The sequence below is a fragment of the Lutra lutra genome, chromosome 15 (assembly GCF_902655055.1).
Source record: "Lutra lutra chromosome 15, mLutLut1.2, whole genome shotgun sequence".
NCBI lineage: Eukaryota > Metazoa > Chordata > Mammalia > Carnivora > Mustelidae > Lutra > Lutra lutra.
This window is the reverse complement of record NC_062292.1, coordinates 26,449,918-26,470,799: the sequence shown is the minus strand read 5'-3', so window position 1 is coordinate 26,470,799 and position 20,882 is coordinate 26,449,918. Positions and strand designations below refer to the sequence as shown.

The 20,882-nt window shown below is 34.9% G+C and overlaps 1 protein-coding gene across 6 annotated transcripts in view; it reads right to left on the bottom strand.

The window, feature by feature from the left end:
• The window catches only part of COP1 (COP1 E3 ubiquitin ligase), a 250,858-nt gene that overhangs the window by 70,420 nt on the left and 159,556 nt on the right, over positions 1-20,882 (bottom strand). The window contains exon 16 of one of the 6 annotated variants that reach the window (XM_047704561.1): positions 11,017-11,127. The exons of the other annotated variants lie outside the window; for them this stretch is intronic. Within the exon in view, the coding sequence (XP_047560517.1) occupies positions 11,120-11,127 (8 nt within the window). The 3' untranslated portion in view covers positions 11,017-11,119. Of the gene's footprint in view, positions 1-11,016; positions 11,128-20,882 lie in introns of those variants that run through there. 6 annotated transcript variants of the gene reach the window in all.

The following is a 20,882-nucleotide window of genomic DNA, read 5'->3' as shown; positions in this document are numbered from 1 at the left end:
TATAGTGGCAATTTGTTTGGCATGTGCCAAAGTAAAATGGAAAAAAAAAATCCTGCTTCAAGTGCCATCTCATGTTAAATTTATCAGTTACAAAAATTAAACTTCGGGGCACCTGGGTGGCTCAGCAGGTTAAGCCTCTGCCTTCAGCTCAGGTCATGGTCTCAGGGACCTGGGATCAAGCCCCGCATCGGGCTCTCTGCTCAGCGGGGAGCCTGCTTCCCTTCCTCTCTGCCTGCCTCTCTGCCTGCCTCTCTGCCTACTTGTGATCTCTCTCTCTCTGTGTCAAATAAATAAATAAAATCTTTAAAAAAAAATTAAACTTCTCTTTGGCATTAATAATTCAAAATTGAAAAACATTTTTGTAAAGTTAAGTCTTTAATTTCTTGTTATTTTATAAAAGCTGAAGATAATTTGATGTAATAAAAATAGCATAGTTTAGTATAATAATATACTAACTTATTCTCAGGCTAATAAAAAACAAAAGAAGTAATATATAAAAAATGTAGGGATATAAGTAAAGGTTAAATTACCTACTGTGTACTACAAAAAGACTTTACAGTAGTTGGGATGAGAAAAGTAGTGTAGAGACTAAGTATAAAATGGGGAATGTTTCTCTGGACATGGCAATCTCAAAAGAAACTGCACTATAGTAATTCAGACCCAGCTTACTATGTGCAGTGGTGATATATTTCAGCAAAACTTGCGTTACTCCATCATATTACTGTTACTATGTCCTCATGCTGCTACTTTCTTTTTTCTCTTTTTGGTTTTTATTTTTATTGTATCTAATCAGAATATGATTTAACTACAAATTGCTTAAGAACTAGGAACATATGAAAGTGGTCTATAGTTTTATATTTATCCATATAACTTAGTAACATTATGATAAAAATAGCTTAGGTCAGGTGGGAGGAGTCCTTAGTAATTTGTTTTCCATTATAAAGGGAAATTCTGAAATGTTGCCGAAATTTTTTAAAATAGCTTTAAAAATTTGAGGATTTAGTATATGCTCACATTCCTATTTCTTTTCTTTCCCCTAACTTATTTTGAAAAATTTCAAACCTACAGAAAAGTTGGAAGAACAATTGTAGGGCACCTGGGTGGCTCAGTGAGTTAAAGTCTCTGCCTCAGCTCAGGTCATGATCCCAGTCTCCTGGGATTGCGCCCCACATCGGGCTCTCTGTTCAGCGGGGAGCCTGCTTCCCTTCCTCTCTCTCTGCCTGCCTCTCTGTCTACTTGTGATCTCTGTCTGTCAAATAAATAAATAAAAAATCTTAAAAAAAAGACAAAAAATTGTACAACTTTGTACTTTTCAATCTAGACTAAATAAATGTAAATATTGTTATCATATTTGCTTTAGCCATCCCTCTATAAATAAACAAATGCACTCCTTTTTTCCCCCCATGAACCATCTATAAGTAAGTTTCAAACATCAGGATATTTTATGATAAAAACATCAGCACCTACCTTCTAAACACAAAACAACTCTCTACAATACCACTGTCATACTCAAGAAATTATGACATAGGAATATAATTTAGTATGGATTCTATATTCAAATATCCCAGTTATTTAAAAACTTCCTGACTAGATATTTATTTAATTTTGCTCAAGGGTTACTCACCATATTTAGTTTCTACGTCTCTTCATTGTTTTATATATAACAACTTCCCAACACTGTTATTTTTAAAGCATCTCAAGTGGTTGTTTTGTAGAATGTTCCACATGTCTGTATTTGAATGTTTTCTCATTATTATTTTCATGTTAAATATTTTTGATAAGAATACTATTAAGATTATCTTCCCTTCCTACTTCATCACATCAGGAATCATATAATGTCATCATTATGACAAATATGACATAATGATGTCAAATCATAATGACATCATTATGACAAAATGCCAAATTTGATTTTTCAGTTAAACGCTCCCACGGCCTTGTCAATGTAAAGAAAATTGACTTCTCTTTTATTTTAACCAAACACAACCATTAAAAGGAATACCAATAGAGAATAATTTCCAGTATAATTAATAATTTTCCTATAGGGATATCACAAAGTGTTTCATCATAGTAAGTTAATCATTGTTGATATAGTAAAGTGAGATGATGAAAATAATCTGTTTGGAATAGATGCAGAAATATTTTATTGAACTTAATGTTTAATACAGAGTTCACTACCTTTACTAAAGTAACAATAAGACAACTACAACTGAGCAGTTTAAGTTTTTATTTCTTTTTTTTTTTTTAAGATTTTATTTATTTCTTTGACAGACAGAGGTCACAAGTAGGCAGAGAGGCAAGCAGAGAGAGAGGGAGGGGGAAGCAGGCTCCCTGCTAAGCAGAGGGCCTGATGCGGGGCTCGATCACAGGACCCTGGGATCATGACCTGAGCCAAAGGCAGAGGCTTTAACCCACTGAGCCACGCAGGCGCCCCGAGAAGTTTGAGTTTTTAAATGCAGTTTATGACATAGCCATTCTACACTGTGTTCCAAAAAGCAACAGGTTCAATTTACATATACAATGGCCAGGGAGAGATCAAACTGAATTTCAAAACCTCTGAATTCTATTTTCAGGCTTCCCAGTTACTTCTCAGCCTATAAAAGTTCTCAGTGTCCTAGCTTTTGGATATCATCATGATGGGGCTAAGGTGAGAAAGTAAGCTGGAAAAATCCTTATAAAAGTTTTCGTTAGGCAGGGCAAATAACTCCTGAGTATTTAAATATACACAGGTCCAGGGGCTCCTGACTGGCTCAGTCAGTAGAGCATGCGACTCTTGATCTCAGGTTTGTGAGTTCCAGCTCCATGCTGGAGGTAGAGTTTACTTAATTAAAAATAAATAAATAGTGTGAGGAGCCTGTGGCTCAGTGGTTAAAGCCTCTGCCTTCAGCTCACGTCATGATCCCAGGGTCCTGGGATTGAGCTCCGCATCGGGCTCTCCGCTCGGGGGGAGCCTGCTTCCCCCTCTCTCTCTGCCTGCCTCTCTGCTTACTTGTGATCTCTGTCAAATAAATAAAAATAAATAAATAAATAAATAAACAAACAAACACAGGTCCACTAGGTCCTGTTCTTTACCTCATATGACTATCATTTCTGATTTTAAAAGCAATAACTATGATTTATTTACTGTCTTTAAGCCTTTGATGATATCCTCCTACAGCACACCTTAAAGATCTAAAAAAGAGTCAATCTTTGGAAACAGAAAGATCAAGTATACGTTACATAATATGAATACATACAGAATACTTAGGAAGCATTTCTTTTTAACAACTCCTCTGAATTTTGTTGTCAGATTTTTGTTCATCATTTGAGAAATAATCAGAAATTGTCTGCTTTTTTTTTAAACAAATACAATAACCTCTGGATTCCAACCTAAATAAAACCTTAGACATACTAACTTTAGCTCACGATTACGTAGCCTTTATTCTATAATCACCCTCTCTAATCCTTACCAATCCACAAGATACACAAGCAGTTGTGAGCTGTCACAAAAGTAGCAACTACCTATCTGTATATTAGATTAAGCTACAAGCATCAAATCATCAGTAGTAAAAAATGAACAAAAATGACTCCCAATTCCACACATAAAGCACTTGGAAGTTGACAATTTATCCTAATAACAAATAAAAGGTGAAGAGATTAAAGAATCAAAAACTCTTTCAGGATTCACAAGAGAGATGATGGCCCAGGTCAAACTGCTACTCTAAAGGTCAAAGAGACAGGTGAATGAATACGCCGTGATTCCTGAGGGGGAATGCCACAGAAAACAGTGCCTGGATATAAAAATCTGAACTGTAACTGATGAACTGTTGGAGGCTCAGTGTGAATAAGTCTGAGAGTTAAAAACAATGGAGGGGGGGAGGCTAGTCATAGGAGTCCTCCACAATTTTGTCAGATTTATTTCCAAGAGCTTGATCAAGTTCTCAAAGGTGGAGGACAGAGTATTTTTGGAGGTGTAGCATCTGTATGATGCTATAATGATGAATACATGTCATTATACATTCGTCCAAATCCAAACAATGTACAAAGCAAAAATGAAGCTTAAGGTAAACCTTGGACCTTGAGTAATTAGGATGTATCAGTGTAGGTTCAATAATTAAATGTACCACTCTGGAAAGGGATGTTGATAATGAGTGTATGCATGCATGTGGGAGTAGGAGGTATATGGGAAATCTCTGTATCTTCCTCTCAATTTGCTGTAAACCTAAAACTGCTCTAAAAAAAAAATTCAGTTATGTACCTGTCAACTCTTAAAGAATCTCAAGAAATATAATTTGAAATGAATTGTAATTTAGGTTTTTCATATTTATCTTTTTTTTTAAACAGGGAGACAGTATATTAATGAACTTTTAATACTAAATTCCAAAGCTCACAGGCAAATAAAAACTTTTATAAATCACTACTACCCCTCTCCCCCAAAAATCCAATTCAAATATCGATTAACATCTCTTTGTTTCCAAAAATATCTATTTGGATATGTTTCTGATTTGTTGGTTTTTATTATCTGTGATGGAAGATATGTGTTGCCCTAAGAGTTTCTGCTGTGTTGTCTTACACTAGACTGGCAATGGGAAAAATATTGTTTAAATCTTCAAACTCACTAATAAAAGCTAAGTACAATGTTCTATGCATTGACATTAGTGGCTAAACAAAAACACCATTTATCTTTTGAAATAAAAAGATTAGCCTAAAATATTCACAATCCTTTAAGATATTAAATAAACACAAATTTGGGCAAAAATTCCTGATGTCACAGTTTGCCTGCTTAGGAATCAGTTTCTATATAATAAAATGTGAATTACCAGGGAAATTTAAGGATCTATTTTCCTCTTGGGGATATTTTTAAAAATTACTATAATTGTTCAAACATCACAAATCTAAATCTAGAGGCAATGCCATCCAAATCTTGATATCTAAATTTTAGAAATATAAAATCTGCCATGCCCACACTAGAAACAAACGTACTGAAATACATACTCAAAATCTAGTACAAAATTATTTGCTCAAGTTGGCCTAGCTTGCTGTGAGTTTACAGAGACAAACTAAGCAGATGCAAAAATATCTAAACATACTAAATATTTTTATGAGAATTAATTTGCTTCAATCTTCACTGATCTGCTTTACTTCAATATCTCTCTTCACACTTGCTTTAAATAAAGAATCAAAAAGCAAATTAATGCTAAATAATGACTAATGAACATCAGAGAAACTTAAATTATTTTTCATTAGAAGGCATTAAAACAAATTTAAAAATCTCATGTCAGCATGTGAAGGTTGTTAAAAAATATGATTTATTTGAGAAACCTGAAAAATGGTTATCTAAATCAATGGTGGCAGGAAAGAATTTAAAAGGCCTAAATGGGACTAATAATACTTTCTTTGAATATCTTCAAAGAGAATTGGGAAACTGGCAAAACACCTGGAATCACTTCTGATAAACAACTAAAAACTGATGCCTAACTTTCTTGGGGGAAAAACACACACACACACACACACACACACACACACACACACACACATAGAGAGAGAGAGAGAGAGAGAGAGAGAGAGAGAGAGAGAGAGAGAGGCACCTGGGTGGCTCAGTTGGTTAAATGACTGCCTTTGGCTCAGGTCATGATCCTGGAGTCCTCAGACCCAGTCCCCCATCAGGCTCTCTGCTCAGCAGGGAGTCTGCTTCTCCTTCTGACCCTCCCCGTCACATTCTCTCTCACTGTCTCTCTCAAATAAATAAAATCTTTTTAAAAAATAAATAAAAAATCTAAGCAAAGTCAGTCAGAGAGAGACAACATATGATTTCGTGAATATGTGGAATTTAAGAAGTAAAACAGATGAACATACTGGGGGAAGAAAGATAAAAAAGGTGAGGGAAGCAAAGCATAAGACTCTTTTTTTTTTTTTTTAAGATTTTATTTATTTATTTGACAGAGAGAGATCACAAGTAGATGGAGAGGCAGGCAGAGAGAGAGAGAGAGGGAAGCAGGCTCCCTACTGAGCAGAGAGCCCGATGCGGGCCTCGATCCCAGGACCCTGAGATCATGACCTGAGCCGAAGGCAGCGGCTTAACCCACTGAGCCACCCAGGCGCCCAAAGCATAAGACTCTTAAATAAGAGACAGAACTGAGGGCTGATGGAGGGAGGTGGGTGGGGGATGGGCAAGATGGGTGAAGGAGGACTTACGATGAGGGATGAGTCACTGAGTTCTACTCCTGAAGCCAATATTGCACTGGATGTTAACTAGAATTTAAATTTTAAAAAATCATTCTACATAAATAATCTGTGTGATTAAAAATAATATGGATTCCTCTAGTTGAGAGATTCAATCTTCTATATATGTATTTGTTAACTGTGTTGTTCGAATTTCCAGTACCTTATAATTTCTGATTTTCTCCTTAGAGATTTTAATTTCTCTTAGAATTTGTCACATTTATTTGATATATTTTGAGTCTATGTTACTACATAGATGAGGTTCACGGTGTATGTTTTCATTTTAAGTTATTCTTTTTATCACTTCATTGGGATTTTCTTTAACCCTATTTTAACTTGGAAAGTCTAATTCTTCTCTCTACATAGTTTCATCAGTTCTTACTTTATAATATTTGTTCTCTCATCCCTTTATTTCAATCTTACCGTGCCCTTCAAATTTAGGTGTCTCTTTTACATAGCATTTAGTGTAGCATTTAGTTTTACATAGCATAAATTTTTTTACATAGCATAAAGTTTTTTACATTACATAAATTTAGTTTTAATTTTTAAATAAAACAACCCAAAGAGATTTGGTCTTTGAACTGGTAAATTTAATCTGTCTTAATTTACTGTTAGTTTATAAGTGAGACATTTGGATTTATTCTCATCATGCTGTATTTAACTATTTACCCTGATTTTTCTGTGGCTCTTCACTTCCTCCTTTCCTCCTGTTTATAGATTGAATTTTAAGACAGACTGAGTTTTCTTTCCTATTGTAGATCTGAAAGTAGAAACCCTATTTCTATTTTTTAATGATTATGATAAAAATTTTAGAATGCATACATGATTTAAAGGACAAAGCTAGTTAATATTGTTACACAGATAATGGAAAACCTTATATTGCTTTATATTTTACCAATACTCCACCAAAACCTGGGTTACATTATTCTTCTACAGATTTTTATTTCCATCTTTCTAAAACCTCCAAATTAGTCTCATTTTTCCATTATTATTACTGTATTATACAGTTAAGCCTAGCTAAGATTTCCCTATATTTAGAATTTCTCTGATACTAAGACTTCTTTCCTCGTATTTTATTCAACTCTTCATTTAATTCTCTTCTTTATTTCTCTGTGGAAGAGAGAGGGGGAAGAAGCATCCTATACCATGGTTAGAATTCTCAGGGGAACAACTCCTGTCCAACATAAAGAGCCCAGGCTAAGACAAAGTTTCTGGAGATTTCTCCATATAACTATCCAGAAGGACAATTACAACACTCTAAGACAATTATAATACTCACCACCTTCCCTCTCCCCACTAACCAGTAACTAGGTCCCAGAGGCCAGCAATTTTTCCATCACCACCACTAACCAGCTGATAAAAGTTGAGCTCACAGGTTTAATTCTCTGGTTTTATATTCCCACTCCCTTTCTGACCTTTTGTGATTTCAATACTTTATAAGCTGTGCATCTAAAGTAATATTTTCATATATTTTTATCTAAAATAATGTTGATCTAAAATAGTGTGCTGACAGAGGATTTTCATATTTAGTCTATCATATTGTTAGAACCAGAACTCCCTTCTGAGTTATCTTACTACTTTTTTTTTTTATGTAACCATTTGAAGCAAGTTTCAAAATAAAAAAACCAATTAACCCTCAACTCATGTCAGGTAACTAATTTTCCGGTATTTTTACAACTGCCCCTCCATTTCCAGAGGCATTTTCATTGGACCCAGGGTAAAGATCTATATTTTAACCAATGTTCCAGAAATATTAAGTCTTTGTATAGTATGATTGAAAAACTAACCTAAAATGGAGAATTTAAGTGTAAAAGATAATGTAGATTTGGGGCTCAGTCTATTTAATGACCTCTTCACACTATTTTAAAAAAAATCAAAATGAATCCCATTATCTCAAAAATAGTAGTTCATAAGAAAAAACAGTATTTTTTTTCCTTTTACTGGACAAATCTGATCCTTGTTTTGCTAAATGCTGTTCAGAGACGTAATATTTTAATGCAATTATGTTCATTAGAAAATTAAACTTTCTTACTATGATAAAGACCCTTATTATTTAGCCTACATCTACATTTCCCGGTTTTTGTTCTACCAATTCAGGCTTGTAAGTATCTTTAATATAGTTACTATAGTCACAGGGTAAGAGAGTGGGGTAGACGTGAAAGTGCTGAGGAATAATTTCAAAACACAAATGCATGGTCTCTTCTCTGAAGATTATAATTTGGTAGGTTTGTGACAGTACCCACACAAATAATTTTTCTGTTTCTCAGATTTTAAAAAACACTGTTCTAATGTTATTTTTCACAATGTATTATAATTTATTTGCTGTCTATCTCATCTAAGAAACTCTGACATCCAGGAAAGGCAGGGTGTTTACTTTTGTATGCACGGTAATAACTATTTTTAAATAGGTATTTCTGAAGTTAATAAATGAATGCTATAATTCTAATGAAAAGAATTCCAGGTACCCTGATAAATGTGACAGAAAAAAAATTTTTTTTTAATGATTACAAGGTCAGCTCCTCTAATCAGTAGTTACTTCCCTTCTAGGGGCTCTGAGAAACCTCTAGATATATATTTCAGATTCTGTAAGTAGATCTATAGTTAGATCTTTGTACTGGAGAGTAGAGTCCACGGAGCATACATGTGTATGCTGATCAGTGTCACAGCATTCTAGGGATCCAGAATGTACTAAATATCACTTCACTGCTGGTCTCACAGACGTTTCATACCACCACACCTTCCTAATGCTGACACACCCTTTCTAAGCATCTTCCAACAAGCTTTTATTTGCAATCCAGCATTTCAGAGTTACACAGAATCAAGTGGCTAGTTTTGTTTTTATCTTCTGCAAATTAGATCCATCCATTGGGCAGATCCATCTTTCTGTATCCATTAATCCATCAGCCACCTAACCATCTGTCCATCTATCTGCACATGGAAGTTGGGTTAACGTCTTATATCCGAGTTAAACAGCTATTGGTTGTTTGGGGGAAAAAAAAAATCTGTCTTCATTTGTGGAAGAGTTTTTGGCTGGATATAGAACTTTGGGTTAAATTTCTTTTAGCACTTGAAATGTGTCAGTGGCTCCACTGATTTTTGGCCTGTATAGTTAATGAGAATTCTGCTATTATCTTTATCTTCCACTTTCCATAATTTCTTTCCCTTTGCCTTCAAGATTTCACTTTGTCTTCACTTGTTTCACAAGATCTCACTTATTCGGCTATGATACAATTAAGTATTTTTGGTCTGCTTTTGATTTTATCTTGTTTGAGGTTCTGTGAGCTTCTGGTATCTGTGATTTGTTATCTTTCATCAGTCTTGGAAAGTTTTTGGTGTTTATCTCTTCAAATATTTCTTCTGTCCTTTTCTCTCCTACTTCCACATAGCCAACTACAAGGGTATTTGTTTAATGTTATCCAACATATCTTGGCTACTACGTTCTGTTTTTCCCTCCTACTCTCTTAATGTTTCATTTTGAATAATTTTTATTGACCTAACTCCAAATTCAGTTAGTTTTTTCTTAGATTACATCCAATTTGCTAATGAGCACATCAAAAAGTTTTTCATTTTTGATATCAAGATTTGTATTTTTAGTATTTCCACTTTATTTTTTAAAAATACTTTCAATCTCTCAACTGAAACTCTTCGTCTTTTCAGGCATGTTGCCTACCTTCCCACCATATACTTTAAGATGATAAGCAGTTATTTTAAGATTTGTCTCATATCCTAACACCCATAAATCTACTGATTTGAGTCTTGGTAATGGAATGTTTATTCTTATTTGTAGTCACATACTTTTTTATTAAACATAAGTGATCGTGTACAGAACAGTAGATACTGAAGCAAATGTTATTTCTGCTTAGAAATAAATACACTCTTTTCCTGTCAGGCCATTCATGTGAGGGGATTAATCAATTTAGTCAATGTTCAAACCACATTTTAGTTTTAGTTATTAAACTCACTATTAAGTGTACCACAGGCTTCAACTCTTTCCAGCGATGAGCTACCATTACCTTGTACTTAGTGTGATCTGGGTCAACAGAAATTTTTCTCTGTATTCCTGTTCTTCTCTTACCTTTTTACTAGTTCCTGCCTATGAGCCAAAGAGAGGGTCCTTCTCCATGCTACTTTCCCTCTGTGAGTGGTAGATGATTCTAACTTGTTCTGGGTTTTTTGTTTTGTTTTGGAGTGGTTGTCATTTTGTGTGTTTTTGGTTTTGTTTTGTTTTTTTGTGTTGTTTTTGTTTTTTTGTAGTAGGATTCTGTTTGGAACAGAGGATCTCAGTTCTTCTGGTTCATCATGAGTCTTAGGAAGGGTTCATATGTCTGAGCTTCCAGTATGGGGGTCTTCTCAGCATTCCAATCCCTCACCATTGTGGTAGCCAAATTCTACACAGCATCTGACACACATTTTAGGCAAGAGAGGGTTTCATGTCACTTCATCAGTGGTAGTAGATCTCTGGTTTGTATTGATGCAGGATCCTGGGCCCAAGAAGCTTTCTTGCTCCTCTTCCAATAGCTTAAAAAGTTTCTGCTCTGTAAGAGTAGAAGAGGAAGGATCCAGAGAAACGAAGTTTTGTGCTGGTCTTTCAGTAGGGACTGATTACTTTGTGAACTCCTGCGTGCCTGATGTGGGCTACTGCCCTGACCCATTCATTCTTGTTAGCAGCCAGTAGAGGGAGATGGAGAAGAGTACATGAGTTAAGCGTGCACTCCCCTTGTATTTCGGGCATACAGATATGCCAACCCATACTTGGTCTTTAAGAATGCATTACAATTTTAGCTCATTTCTTCTTACCAGCTTCTATGGTGGCTACTTCTTCCTCTTGTGGTCTGCAAATGGTGAATAGTTCATGTGTCCCATCTTTCCTTGGAGGGGCTTGTCATTCCTTGGAATTCAGTTCCCATGCCTTGAGACCTCAGCTCTCTGACAGGGGTCAAGAAAAGTTATAATTTTGTAGCTCATACAGCTTTTTCTGTTTTCAAGATGAGAGTAACATTTTTTGGTGGTTTTCTACATACCAAGCAGAAGTAGAACTCCCAAAGTGCCTACCTTTTGACAATATTTTCTTATCACATCTATGAAACACGCATCCTAAATTCTTGCATTCTTACAAAAAAACTACATTGATTCTGCCTGGTGCAGTATTCCTTTTCATTAATACCAGTCTATAATAGTAATAGCTCCATCTTCCCTTCTTCACATTGTAGTAGCATTTTTAAAGTATTCTGGCTAGAAATTTTAATATATATCCTGGCCAACAGTATACAATCAGTTGGCTGTCACACTGATATCAGTATCACTATATGGCCAGTTAAAAATAAAGTCTGATAAAATGACTAGGGAAAAGAATAAATACAAGGCAATCAATTCTAAGCTGATGGAAAGCAAAGAAAAATATTTTGTCAGCAATATCTCAGGTATCTTCATTGGATTAGTAATCTGAAAAAGGTATTTACCTAGTTGTCTGGCATCGTAAAAAAAAAACTGACAGGGAGACTTAGCAAGAACTAAAAAGAGTGAACTGGTGGTGAGGAAAAGAAATCAGGAAATAGATGTATAAACTGTGGGGAAGAAACCCCAACATGGGTTTGAAAATGACTGGTATGGATTGAGAGGCAGACAGAACTAGAGAAAAAAACAGAAAGGAAAGGAAGAGGAAGAAGGGAAGGAGACAGAGAAAGGAACTGACAGAAGAGAAGGAGGGAGATAAGAAAAGGTGGAGAAAAGGAGAAATAGGAAGAAAGTGAGAAAGAGAAGGAAGAAGAAAGAGGAGGGAGGGAAGAGAAACAAAAGGAAGGGAAAGCAATTGACAGAGAAAAAGAGCACTAGAGAGAGAGCATGAGCAAGTGAGTACAGGCAAAAAAGAAGTTTCTGAGATGCTCAACTTCTTTCTATACTCATAGATGGTTCTATAATAGTAGAGTCTAGGTTTTCAGACTCATGTATGAATTATTGAAAAAAATCCCACATCTTACCAAAACTGTATTTAGTCATAAAAGAAAATATTTTCTTTACAACCAAATTTATCTTATTTTTTCATTGAACACCGTACAATAACTTATTTAAAAATGAATCCACCCATTAAAGCATTTAGCTAGAACCTAATTTTGACCAGTAATGGCCATTCATTGACTCTCAACCATCTATATCTACTCTCCTTTTCCCCCAATTAATTAATCAGGTAGATTCAAAGACTTCTACTTTTCTACTTAAAAAGAATACTGAAAAACTACCATCTCATAAATTTTTAACTCAGTATCTAAAAATTTTCATCACATAAATATTTGCAAGTCATTTATATCAATATTACATACTGACATTTTAAAATATGAATTCAGTGTATCTAATGACATCTAAACACTAGAGAGATTTGATATTCAACATCATCTTTAAACAAACAAAAATACCTGAATAACCTATTCTTCAATAATGGAAAACCTTTACATAATCTTTTCCTTGAATTTATATTCACTTTCTCCTTGAAAAATAAAATTCATCCAACTGATTTCATGCAGTCTTTTAATACTACTTATTCTCTCTTCTCTGGAAAAAAAAAAATAGGTGTGTATTTATATAAATTCCCTTTCCTTTGACCAAAATGCTCTAATTTTAAGAAATAACTTCCATATGAATTATCATTAAAATTAGTTGTATACAACTGATAAATGATACAACACATTTTGATAATTATGTTATTAAACAAAAGTAATAATGTTGAAAATGTATGTCTTCACAAGATGGTTGTGGCATCCCCTTTCCCTGAGCCCTTCTGTTGCCATTTTGTTCTGGTAACTGTAAATAAGTATTATATACTCTTAGGATGCTATTCTTATTGTTCAGCATTAAATCTATTCCTATTGTTCATTTATTTCCATAGATATAGTCACAGATATGGAAAGTTTCCTGTTTTAAAACCCAAGTTTATGCCAAAAATCATATAGTAGGGGCACCTGGGTGGCTCAGTGGGTTAAGCCGCTGCCTTCGGCTCAGGTCATGATCTCAGGGTCCTGGGATCGAGTCCCACATCGGGCACTCTGCTCAGCAGGAAGCCTGCTTCCCTCTCTCTCTCTCTCTCTCTCTCTCTCTGCCTTCCTCTCCGTCTACTTGTGATCTCTCTCTGTCAAATAAATAAAATTAAAAAAAAAAATCTTTAAAAAAAATCATATAGTAATCTCTCATCAAAAAATACTTTTAATGATCTGTCATTTTGATTAGACCATTCTTCAATTTTATTGAATATAAAGATTTGGAACCACGTATCTGTTACTTAATAATTAAGAGTAACTGAAAGTAACAATTCTTGCAAAGAACTAAAATGGTTTTACCAACATCAAATCAAATATACAAGGCCACAATCCTTTATCCCAAGCACTTAGAAAAGATTAAGTTTTATAATTCTTAATTTTCCTGATTTTGAAAGGAAGTATGCTTCATATTATGTAATACTCCCCTAAGGTCTATGTCAGCATCCTGTATGCAGACAGACAGGTAGGATATATCTTTATCTATGTGCTTTAGATCTGATATCATCAAATGAGCAATGAATTTCTGGTATTCAAAGCTTTCTGGATTTTTCATACTGCAGATACTGGAGTATGGATCAGTATTAATTATACCTATTATTAAGATATTCTCAGAAAGGTTGCAAAAATCCCAGATACTGTAATTTTAATATAACTTAGCCAGCAAAGTGTTTTAAATATGCTATTTTACTTTTGCTTTTGTGCTGTTTTGTTTAAATGTATTTTTTGTCAAAATCTGAGAGCACAGATTTAGTTCATCAACTTACGTATTAGAAAGATTTGTCAGATTATCTTTTTGAATTCAAATTAAAGTGTTAATATGCATCCCTATAAATTATGATTCTCTAACAGATAAATGGATAAATAGGAGACAAGGTTTATTGCCCAACTGAAATAACAAGATCCACATTCAGTACATAGTGCTAATGGGCTCTTTGCTTTGCTTCCACCAGTTGGACTAGAGAATAAGGAACAATGCATCCTTTTTTTTTTTTTTGGACAATACTCAGAAGAAGTCCTTTAAAGAAAAAACTTCACTTCCACTGTTTCACTCAATCAATATCTAAAGTAAAAGCACTATGATGTGGTATAAAATATACTTTCTTTAATGCTACATTCATTTCACTCTTAAACAAAGAATGATAGGCAGTTACACTAGTAACAAAACTTAGGGGGCACCTGGGTGGCTCAGTGGGTTAAAACCTCTGCCTTCGGCTCAGGTCATAGTCTCAGGGTCCTGGGATCGAGCCCCGCATCGGGTTCTCTCTGCTCAGCAGGGAGCCTGCTTCCCCCTCTCTCTCTGCCTGCCTCTCTACTTGTGATCTCTCTCTGTCAAATAAATAAATAAAATCTTAAAAAAAAAAAAAAAAAACTTAGAACCATCCCTTAGTTTGATAATCCTGAGGTTTTTACAGCCTGGAACAATGCACCATATTAAAATTCATGATGATGTAGAGGTATGCTTTTCTTTTGGAAAATAGGGGGAGGAAAAAAACGATTGTAAAAGTTGAAGTCAAAAGGAGAATAGACATGACACCTCCAAGTGTCAATGTCAGGCATATCAACTGACACAAAAATTCTGGGATCCAAAACTGGATTTAAGTTTCTACACACACCTGCAATACTTTTAGTGTTCCATCAGATGTTCTTACTCCAGTCTGAAGACTTTTGCTTTACATTAAATGAAAAGCATTATGTGTGTCTTTCCATACATGAAGATTTTTTAAAACATGTGTCTAAAGGTACTGGAGTAATTTTATGTAGTTTTTTTTTTTCTGTGCTTTCATACAAGTGGAAGCCATTGAAGGTGATACAGTTGGCTGTATGTACACTGCTAATTTATATCTAGTGAATTTTTAGAGATGGAAGATGATTAGTTAGAGTCTTGATAATGGGAAATGGCCTTTATTCATTCAATACCATACAATTTCATAGAACACTGTATTAATCAGCCATTGCCACCACAGAACTGCTGGATAATAAACCATTCCAAAATTTAGTAGCACAGAATCTTCATTAATTCTCAAAGAATAAGGAATAGCTTAGGGTTGGCTGATTTCAGTATAGCTTGTTTACATGTCTGGAGGTTGAATGATTTGGCTTGGACAAGTAGATTATTACTCTGAGCGTCTTTCTGCCTTCCCTCCCTGGGACTAGCAGCTGGCTTCAGCACGTTCTCCTCATGGTGATGACCCAGGAGCAAGAGCAAGTAAGCTCAACTGTGCCAGCAAATTTCAAACTTCTAGTCGATGTCAACTTAACATCACTTGGGCCAAAGCAAGTTACCAAACAGTCAAGAGTGGGGTTTTTCCCCACCATGACAAAGCACTCTTTTATGGCAAAGCACACAGATACAGGAAGAGGTCAAGAATTGAGACCATTAATGCAATTAATTATCAATGTTAAAATCTAAAACAATGGTGAGTGCTGTGAAGTGTGTAAACCTGGCGATTCGCAGACCTGTACCCCTGGGGATAAAAATATATTATATGTTTATAAAAAATAAAATTTAAAAAAAAAAATCTAAAACAAATCTTTCAGCATTACAACAGCTTAATATTGATTAAAAGAGACTAATTAAATTGGCTCTGATGTTAAAGTAAAATTAGCAGAATCTAAAATATGGTTTATATACCTTAAGATTAATTCAGAACCACTAGTAGAGGAAGAAGTGACTTAAAATTTTAACAGTTGTAAGCACTATATTTATGCATTAGAAGGTTACAAACAGATAATAATCAATAAATGGAAAGAAAGCTGGTTTAGATAGGCTTCCAAGTTCCTGGTTTACATTACTGACAGGGCAATCTATATTCTATCTTAACATAGGATCACAAGAGGTGGAGGGAGACTGGTCACAATTCAATTAAACCCCTTAAGAAAATATTTAACCAGAGTATATAATGAATATCTGTAACTCAGATACTACTGGCCAAATTTATACTTTCTGCAGCAGCACTTGACAATACACAGCAACTTCTTCCATCTTCATTTTAATTCTCTCACTAAAGAAATAACCTGTAACTTATATGATTCATCACTCTACTGTGTTCAGTATATAAAAAGAAATCTAACCTTGCAAACAGAATGTGAAAATACCAAATAAATGTTTAAATTCAGAAAATTCAACTTTCTAACATGGGGTTTTCAAAATATTTAAAGTATTTTATATGACGGATTTCCAATAATCTACAACAGTAGGTCACACATAGAAGCCAACTTTTTAAAACCCCAATAAGGAAAAACACATTTTCTGGAACTCTTTCATTAAATCACATATTAGGGTATAAAAACTGTCTTCCCCTATTGAGTAAATATTTGAATAAACAACGGCAGTCTTGCTTTACTCTAGCACTGGACTTATTCTAATCATTTCCTTAAATATAACTCATCCTAACTGTAGGTGCTTACCAAAGGAAAAAAAAAAACATAAATGACACAGCTGAACCTGAAACCTTACTGAACCACAGGGAATGGAAACAACAAAAACTGAATACTTTTGATAAAGTCTCAATCTTTCACAAAGAAAAACTTGAGACTACCATATCTGTTCACTTATAACTGCCAAAACATCAGTCAACTTTAAAAAGTTTCCACGGAAGAGGCATCTCAGTGGCTCAGTCAGTTAAGCATCTGCCTTTGGCTCAGGTCATGATCCCAGAGTCCTGAAATGGAGCACCACACTGGGTTCCCTGCTTGGCAGGGGAGTCTGCTTCTCCCTCTCCCTGTGTCCCTCCCACTGCTTACGCTCTCTTGCTCTATCAAATAGATGTTTAAAATCTTTTTTTTTTTTTAAAGAAGTTTCTATGGAAATATCTTCAAAGTCACCAAGAGAAATAAACTATTTAATGGTATTTTCTATAAATGTTTATATGTTAAATTTTTAGCATTTGTTTAGTTTACATTTTTTCCATCTTTTTAAAAAACTTTGTGACTTGGAAAAATAGCCTGCATACAGAAGAGTCCATACAACATATGTGAAGTTTCAAACTCCACGTAACTAGTACGCTAGATACAAATAAAATATTCCTAAATCTTAAAAGCCTGTATGACACATTTTTTTCCTCCATCTGACAGTAAGCACTATAATTAAATACACAGTAATTATTCCCCTTTCTTTTCTTTATGGTTGAATTACCTATCTGTGTGGCCAATGTATATATTCCTAAACAATAGTTTGTTTTGCATGTTTATAAACAGAATTATACCATGTGTTCTTCTGTAACTTCCTTCCATTCAACATTATGCTCACTATTCATCTATATGGATTCACGGAGCTGCAGTTCATTTATTCCCACTGCTGAATGTTTCACAGTATAAATGTACAAACAATGCTATTATAAACATTACTTAAATATGTATGTCTCTAGGGCAGAGATTTCTAGAACTTCAGAGTGCATAGTCATCTGGGAGCCCGCTAAAAAGAAAAAAGAGGTTCCTGGGGTCCACCTTCAGAAATTCTGATTCAGTAGACTTCTTATCAGCTCCTAAGTGATCCCGATGCTGACTGCTGTGCAGACTGCATTTCGAATATCAAGGCTGTAGGGTGTAATTATCATTTTCTTATTTATTTGAAAGAGTTCTTCATGAAATCTGAATACCAATACTTTGTCACTTAGAGGTATTCTAAGTATCTTTCCCCAATTAGCGACTTCTTAATTATTTTTTCAGGTGTTATTTGATGAACAAAAGTTTTTAATTTTATTGTAGACAAACTTATCCACCTTTCACTTATGATTTATAATTTTGTATCTTAAAGCCTTCCCTAACACAAGATCATGAAGATATTCTCTCTCATATTATCTTCTAAATACTTTAGGAGTCTTGCTATTCACATTTAAGTCACCTGGTCAACGGATTTTATATATTTAATGAGGTAGAGCTAAAATTTCTAAAACAACTGTTGGAGTATAAAAATTCTCTATTTCCCAAACAACCATCTTTGCTGGGTATCAAATGTCAGTACATCTGTGAGTCTGCTGCTAGCTCTGGTCCACCAGTCTATTAATCTCATGCCAAAATAAAACTATTTTTATTTACCATTGCTTAACTTTGTTTCAAATGCATCCCCTGTAAAAAGTATATTACTACATTTTTAAAGATTTTTTTTTTTTAAGATTTTATTTATTTATCTGACAGAGAGAAATCACAAGTAGGCAGAGAGGCAGGCAGAGAGAGAGGAGGAAGCAGGCTCCCTGCTGAGCAGAGAGCCCGACGCGGGGCTCGATCCCAGGACCCTGAGATCATGACCTGAGCCGAAGGCAGCAGCTTAACCCACTGAGCCACCCAGGCGCCCCCATTTTTAAAGATTTTAACTAGTCTGTTAATCCCAGCCTTTTCTACTTGGAGAGAATAAGCCATTTCCATTTACCATAATTAGATATATTTGAATCTTCATCAGCTTTTCTGTTTTTTAATTACTCCAAACATTTTATGTTATTTTTCTCTTTCCTCTCCTGTTTTTTTGGATTAACCAAATAGTCTATTCCTTTCCCCCACAACACTGTAAGTTTGGATTTTGTACTTTGGCTCTATTATTTTCTTGGCTTCCTAAGAAATCATATATTTCATACTTCCCAAGTGTTTCTAGTGCTTACTCAATATTAGTTTCAAAAACTGAATGATGATCACATCTATTAAACTAGTAACACCTGAAAAGATGCCTAACTTTAATTATCTCCGCATTTAAAGGCATGGGGCTGGATCAGTCAAAGGAGCACACAACTCTTGATCTCGAGATTGTAAGTTCAAGCCCCACATTGGGTGCAGAAATTACTTAAAAATAAAATCTTAAAAAAAAACAACCTCAAACTCAAATAATCAATCAATCCGCATTTAACAAAAATATAAAATTTCCTGTAAAGTCCATTTTTAAAAATACCTTGTAGTTACAATGCTACTTACACGCTGGAAGACAAGGCACATAAATAGAGGAAAGATCCACTAGGTACTTCAAAGCTGTTTTTAGACTTTAGCACTCCCAAAAGTGGATTGTATGACAAAGTAATACAATACTTTGTTTCTTGAATAGTATTGGCTTTATATGCATGTCACTTCGATTTGAGTTCACTCAAATTATTTGGAAACTTGAAAATAGAATGTCCTTAATATTCATTCCCTGCTCCCTTACTTACAATAGATAATATTCATAAGTGCTATGGCACTAATCCAAATTTATTAAATAAATATTCAGAAATTTATTTAAATGTGAAGGAAAAGATATCATTCCCACTGGCAGCTGCTGTATAAAAGACAAGGCAGATTTATAAAACTAGCAAGCCTAAAACTTTTCTCCCATTACTTAAATATGATGGGAAAATAGAACAGAAGACATCTCCAGCACTTAAAATCTACCTTACTCAAGTTTCTCCATGTTAACTTTAAAAAATGAATTAAATTAGGTTTCGTAGCCCCTTAAACTAAACACCAGCTTCTTAAATTGAAAGGAATTAATCATATTTTGGGGTGGGGGGAATAGAAGAGAGATCTAAAAATACTCTATAAACTTTTATAGCATAAATGTCCATCTTTTCGAATCAAGCCTAATTTTTAAAGGAAAAAATATATTGTTCTAAATAAAGAAAAAAGCTTATTGGCCTCCTCAAGAAATGCTGTTTATCTATCTGTGGAAAGACAACTGCAAAACTATTAACAAGAGCACCTCTGAAGAAGCAGTGTAATGATGCATGGTGAATGAGAACGTGAGCTTTATGAGTTAACATCTGAAAGCTAAGAATGAGGATATAATCTTGTACTATTTGTAAATTAAATATACACAATTTTAAATGAGTACATCAATTTTTAAAAGTAGAAGATACGTATATAAAATAGCCTCAAATAGCTGTACTCAGAATCAAGAAGTCTTTATGGAAGAAGCTTTACAAAAACTCTTCTGAGTTGGGGCACCTGGGTAGTTCAGTCAGTTAGCATCTGACTCTTGTTTTTGGCTCAGGTCTTGAGGTTGTGGGATTGAGCCCTGCACTGGGCTCTATATTCAGTGCAGTCTGCTTGTCAATCTCTCTCTGCTCCTCCCCATGCTCGCTTTTATCTTTTTTTTTTTTTAAGATTTTATTTATTTGACAGAGAGCACAAGTAGGGGGAGCAGCAGCCGGAGAGAGAAGGAGAAGCAAGCTCCTTGCTGAGCAGGGAGCCCAATGCAGGGCTCAATTCCAGGACCCCAGGATCATGAACTGAGCCAAAGGCAGCCACTAAACCAACTGAGCCACCCAGGCACTGCCTCCCTCTTTATTTTTTAAAGATTTCACTCTCAAATAAATAAATAAAATCTTAAAAAAAAAATTCTTCTGGGCGCCTGGGTGGCTCAGTGGGTTAAGCCGCTGCCTTCGGCTCAGGTCATGATCTCAGTCAGGGTCCTGGGATCGAGGCCCGCATCGGGCTCTCTGCTCAGCAGGGAGCCTGCTTCCCTCTCTCTCTTTCTCTGCCTGCCTCTCCATCTGCTTGTGATCTCTCTCTGTCAAATAAATAAATAAAATCTTAAAAAAAAAAAAAAATTCTTCTGAGTAAAAATTTTCAGAGTTAACAACATGAGTCACGGGGGCACCTGGGTGGCTCAGTGGTTAAGCCTCTGCCTTCAGCTCAGGTCATGATCTCGGGGTCCTGGGATCAAGTCCCACATTGGGCTCTCTGCTCTGCAGG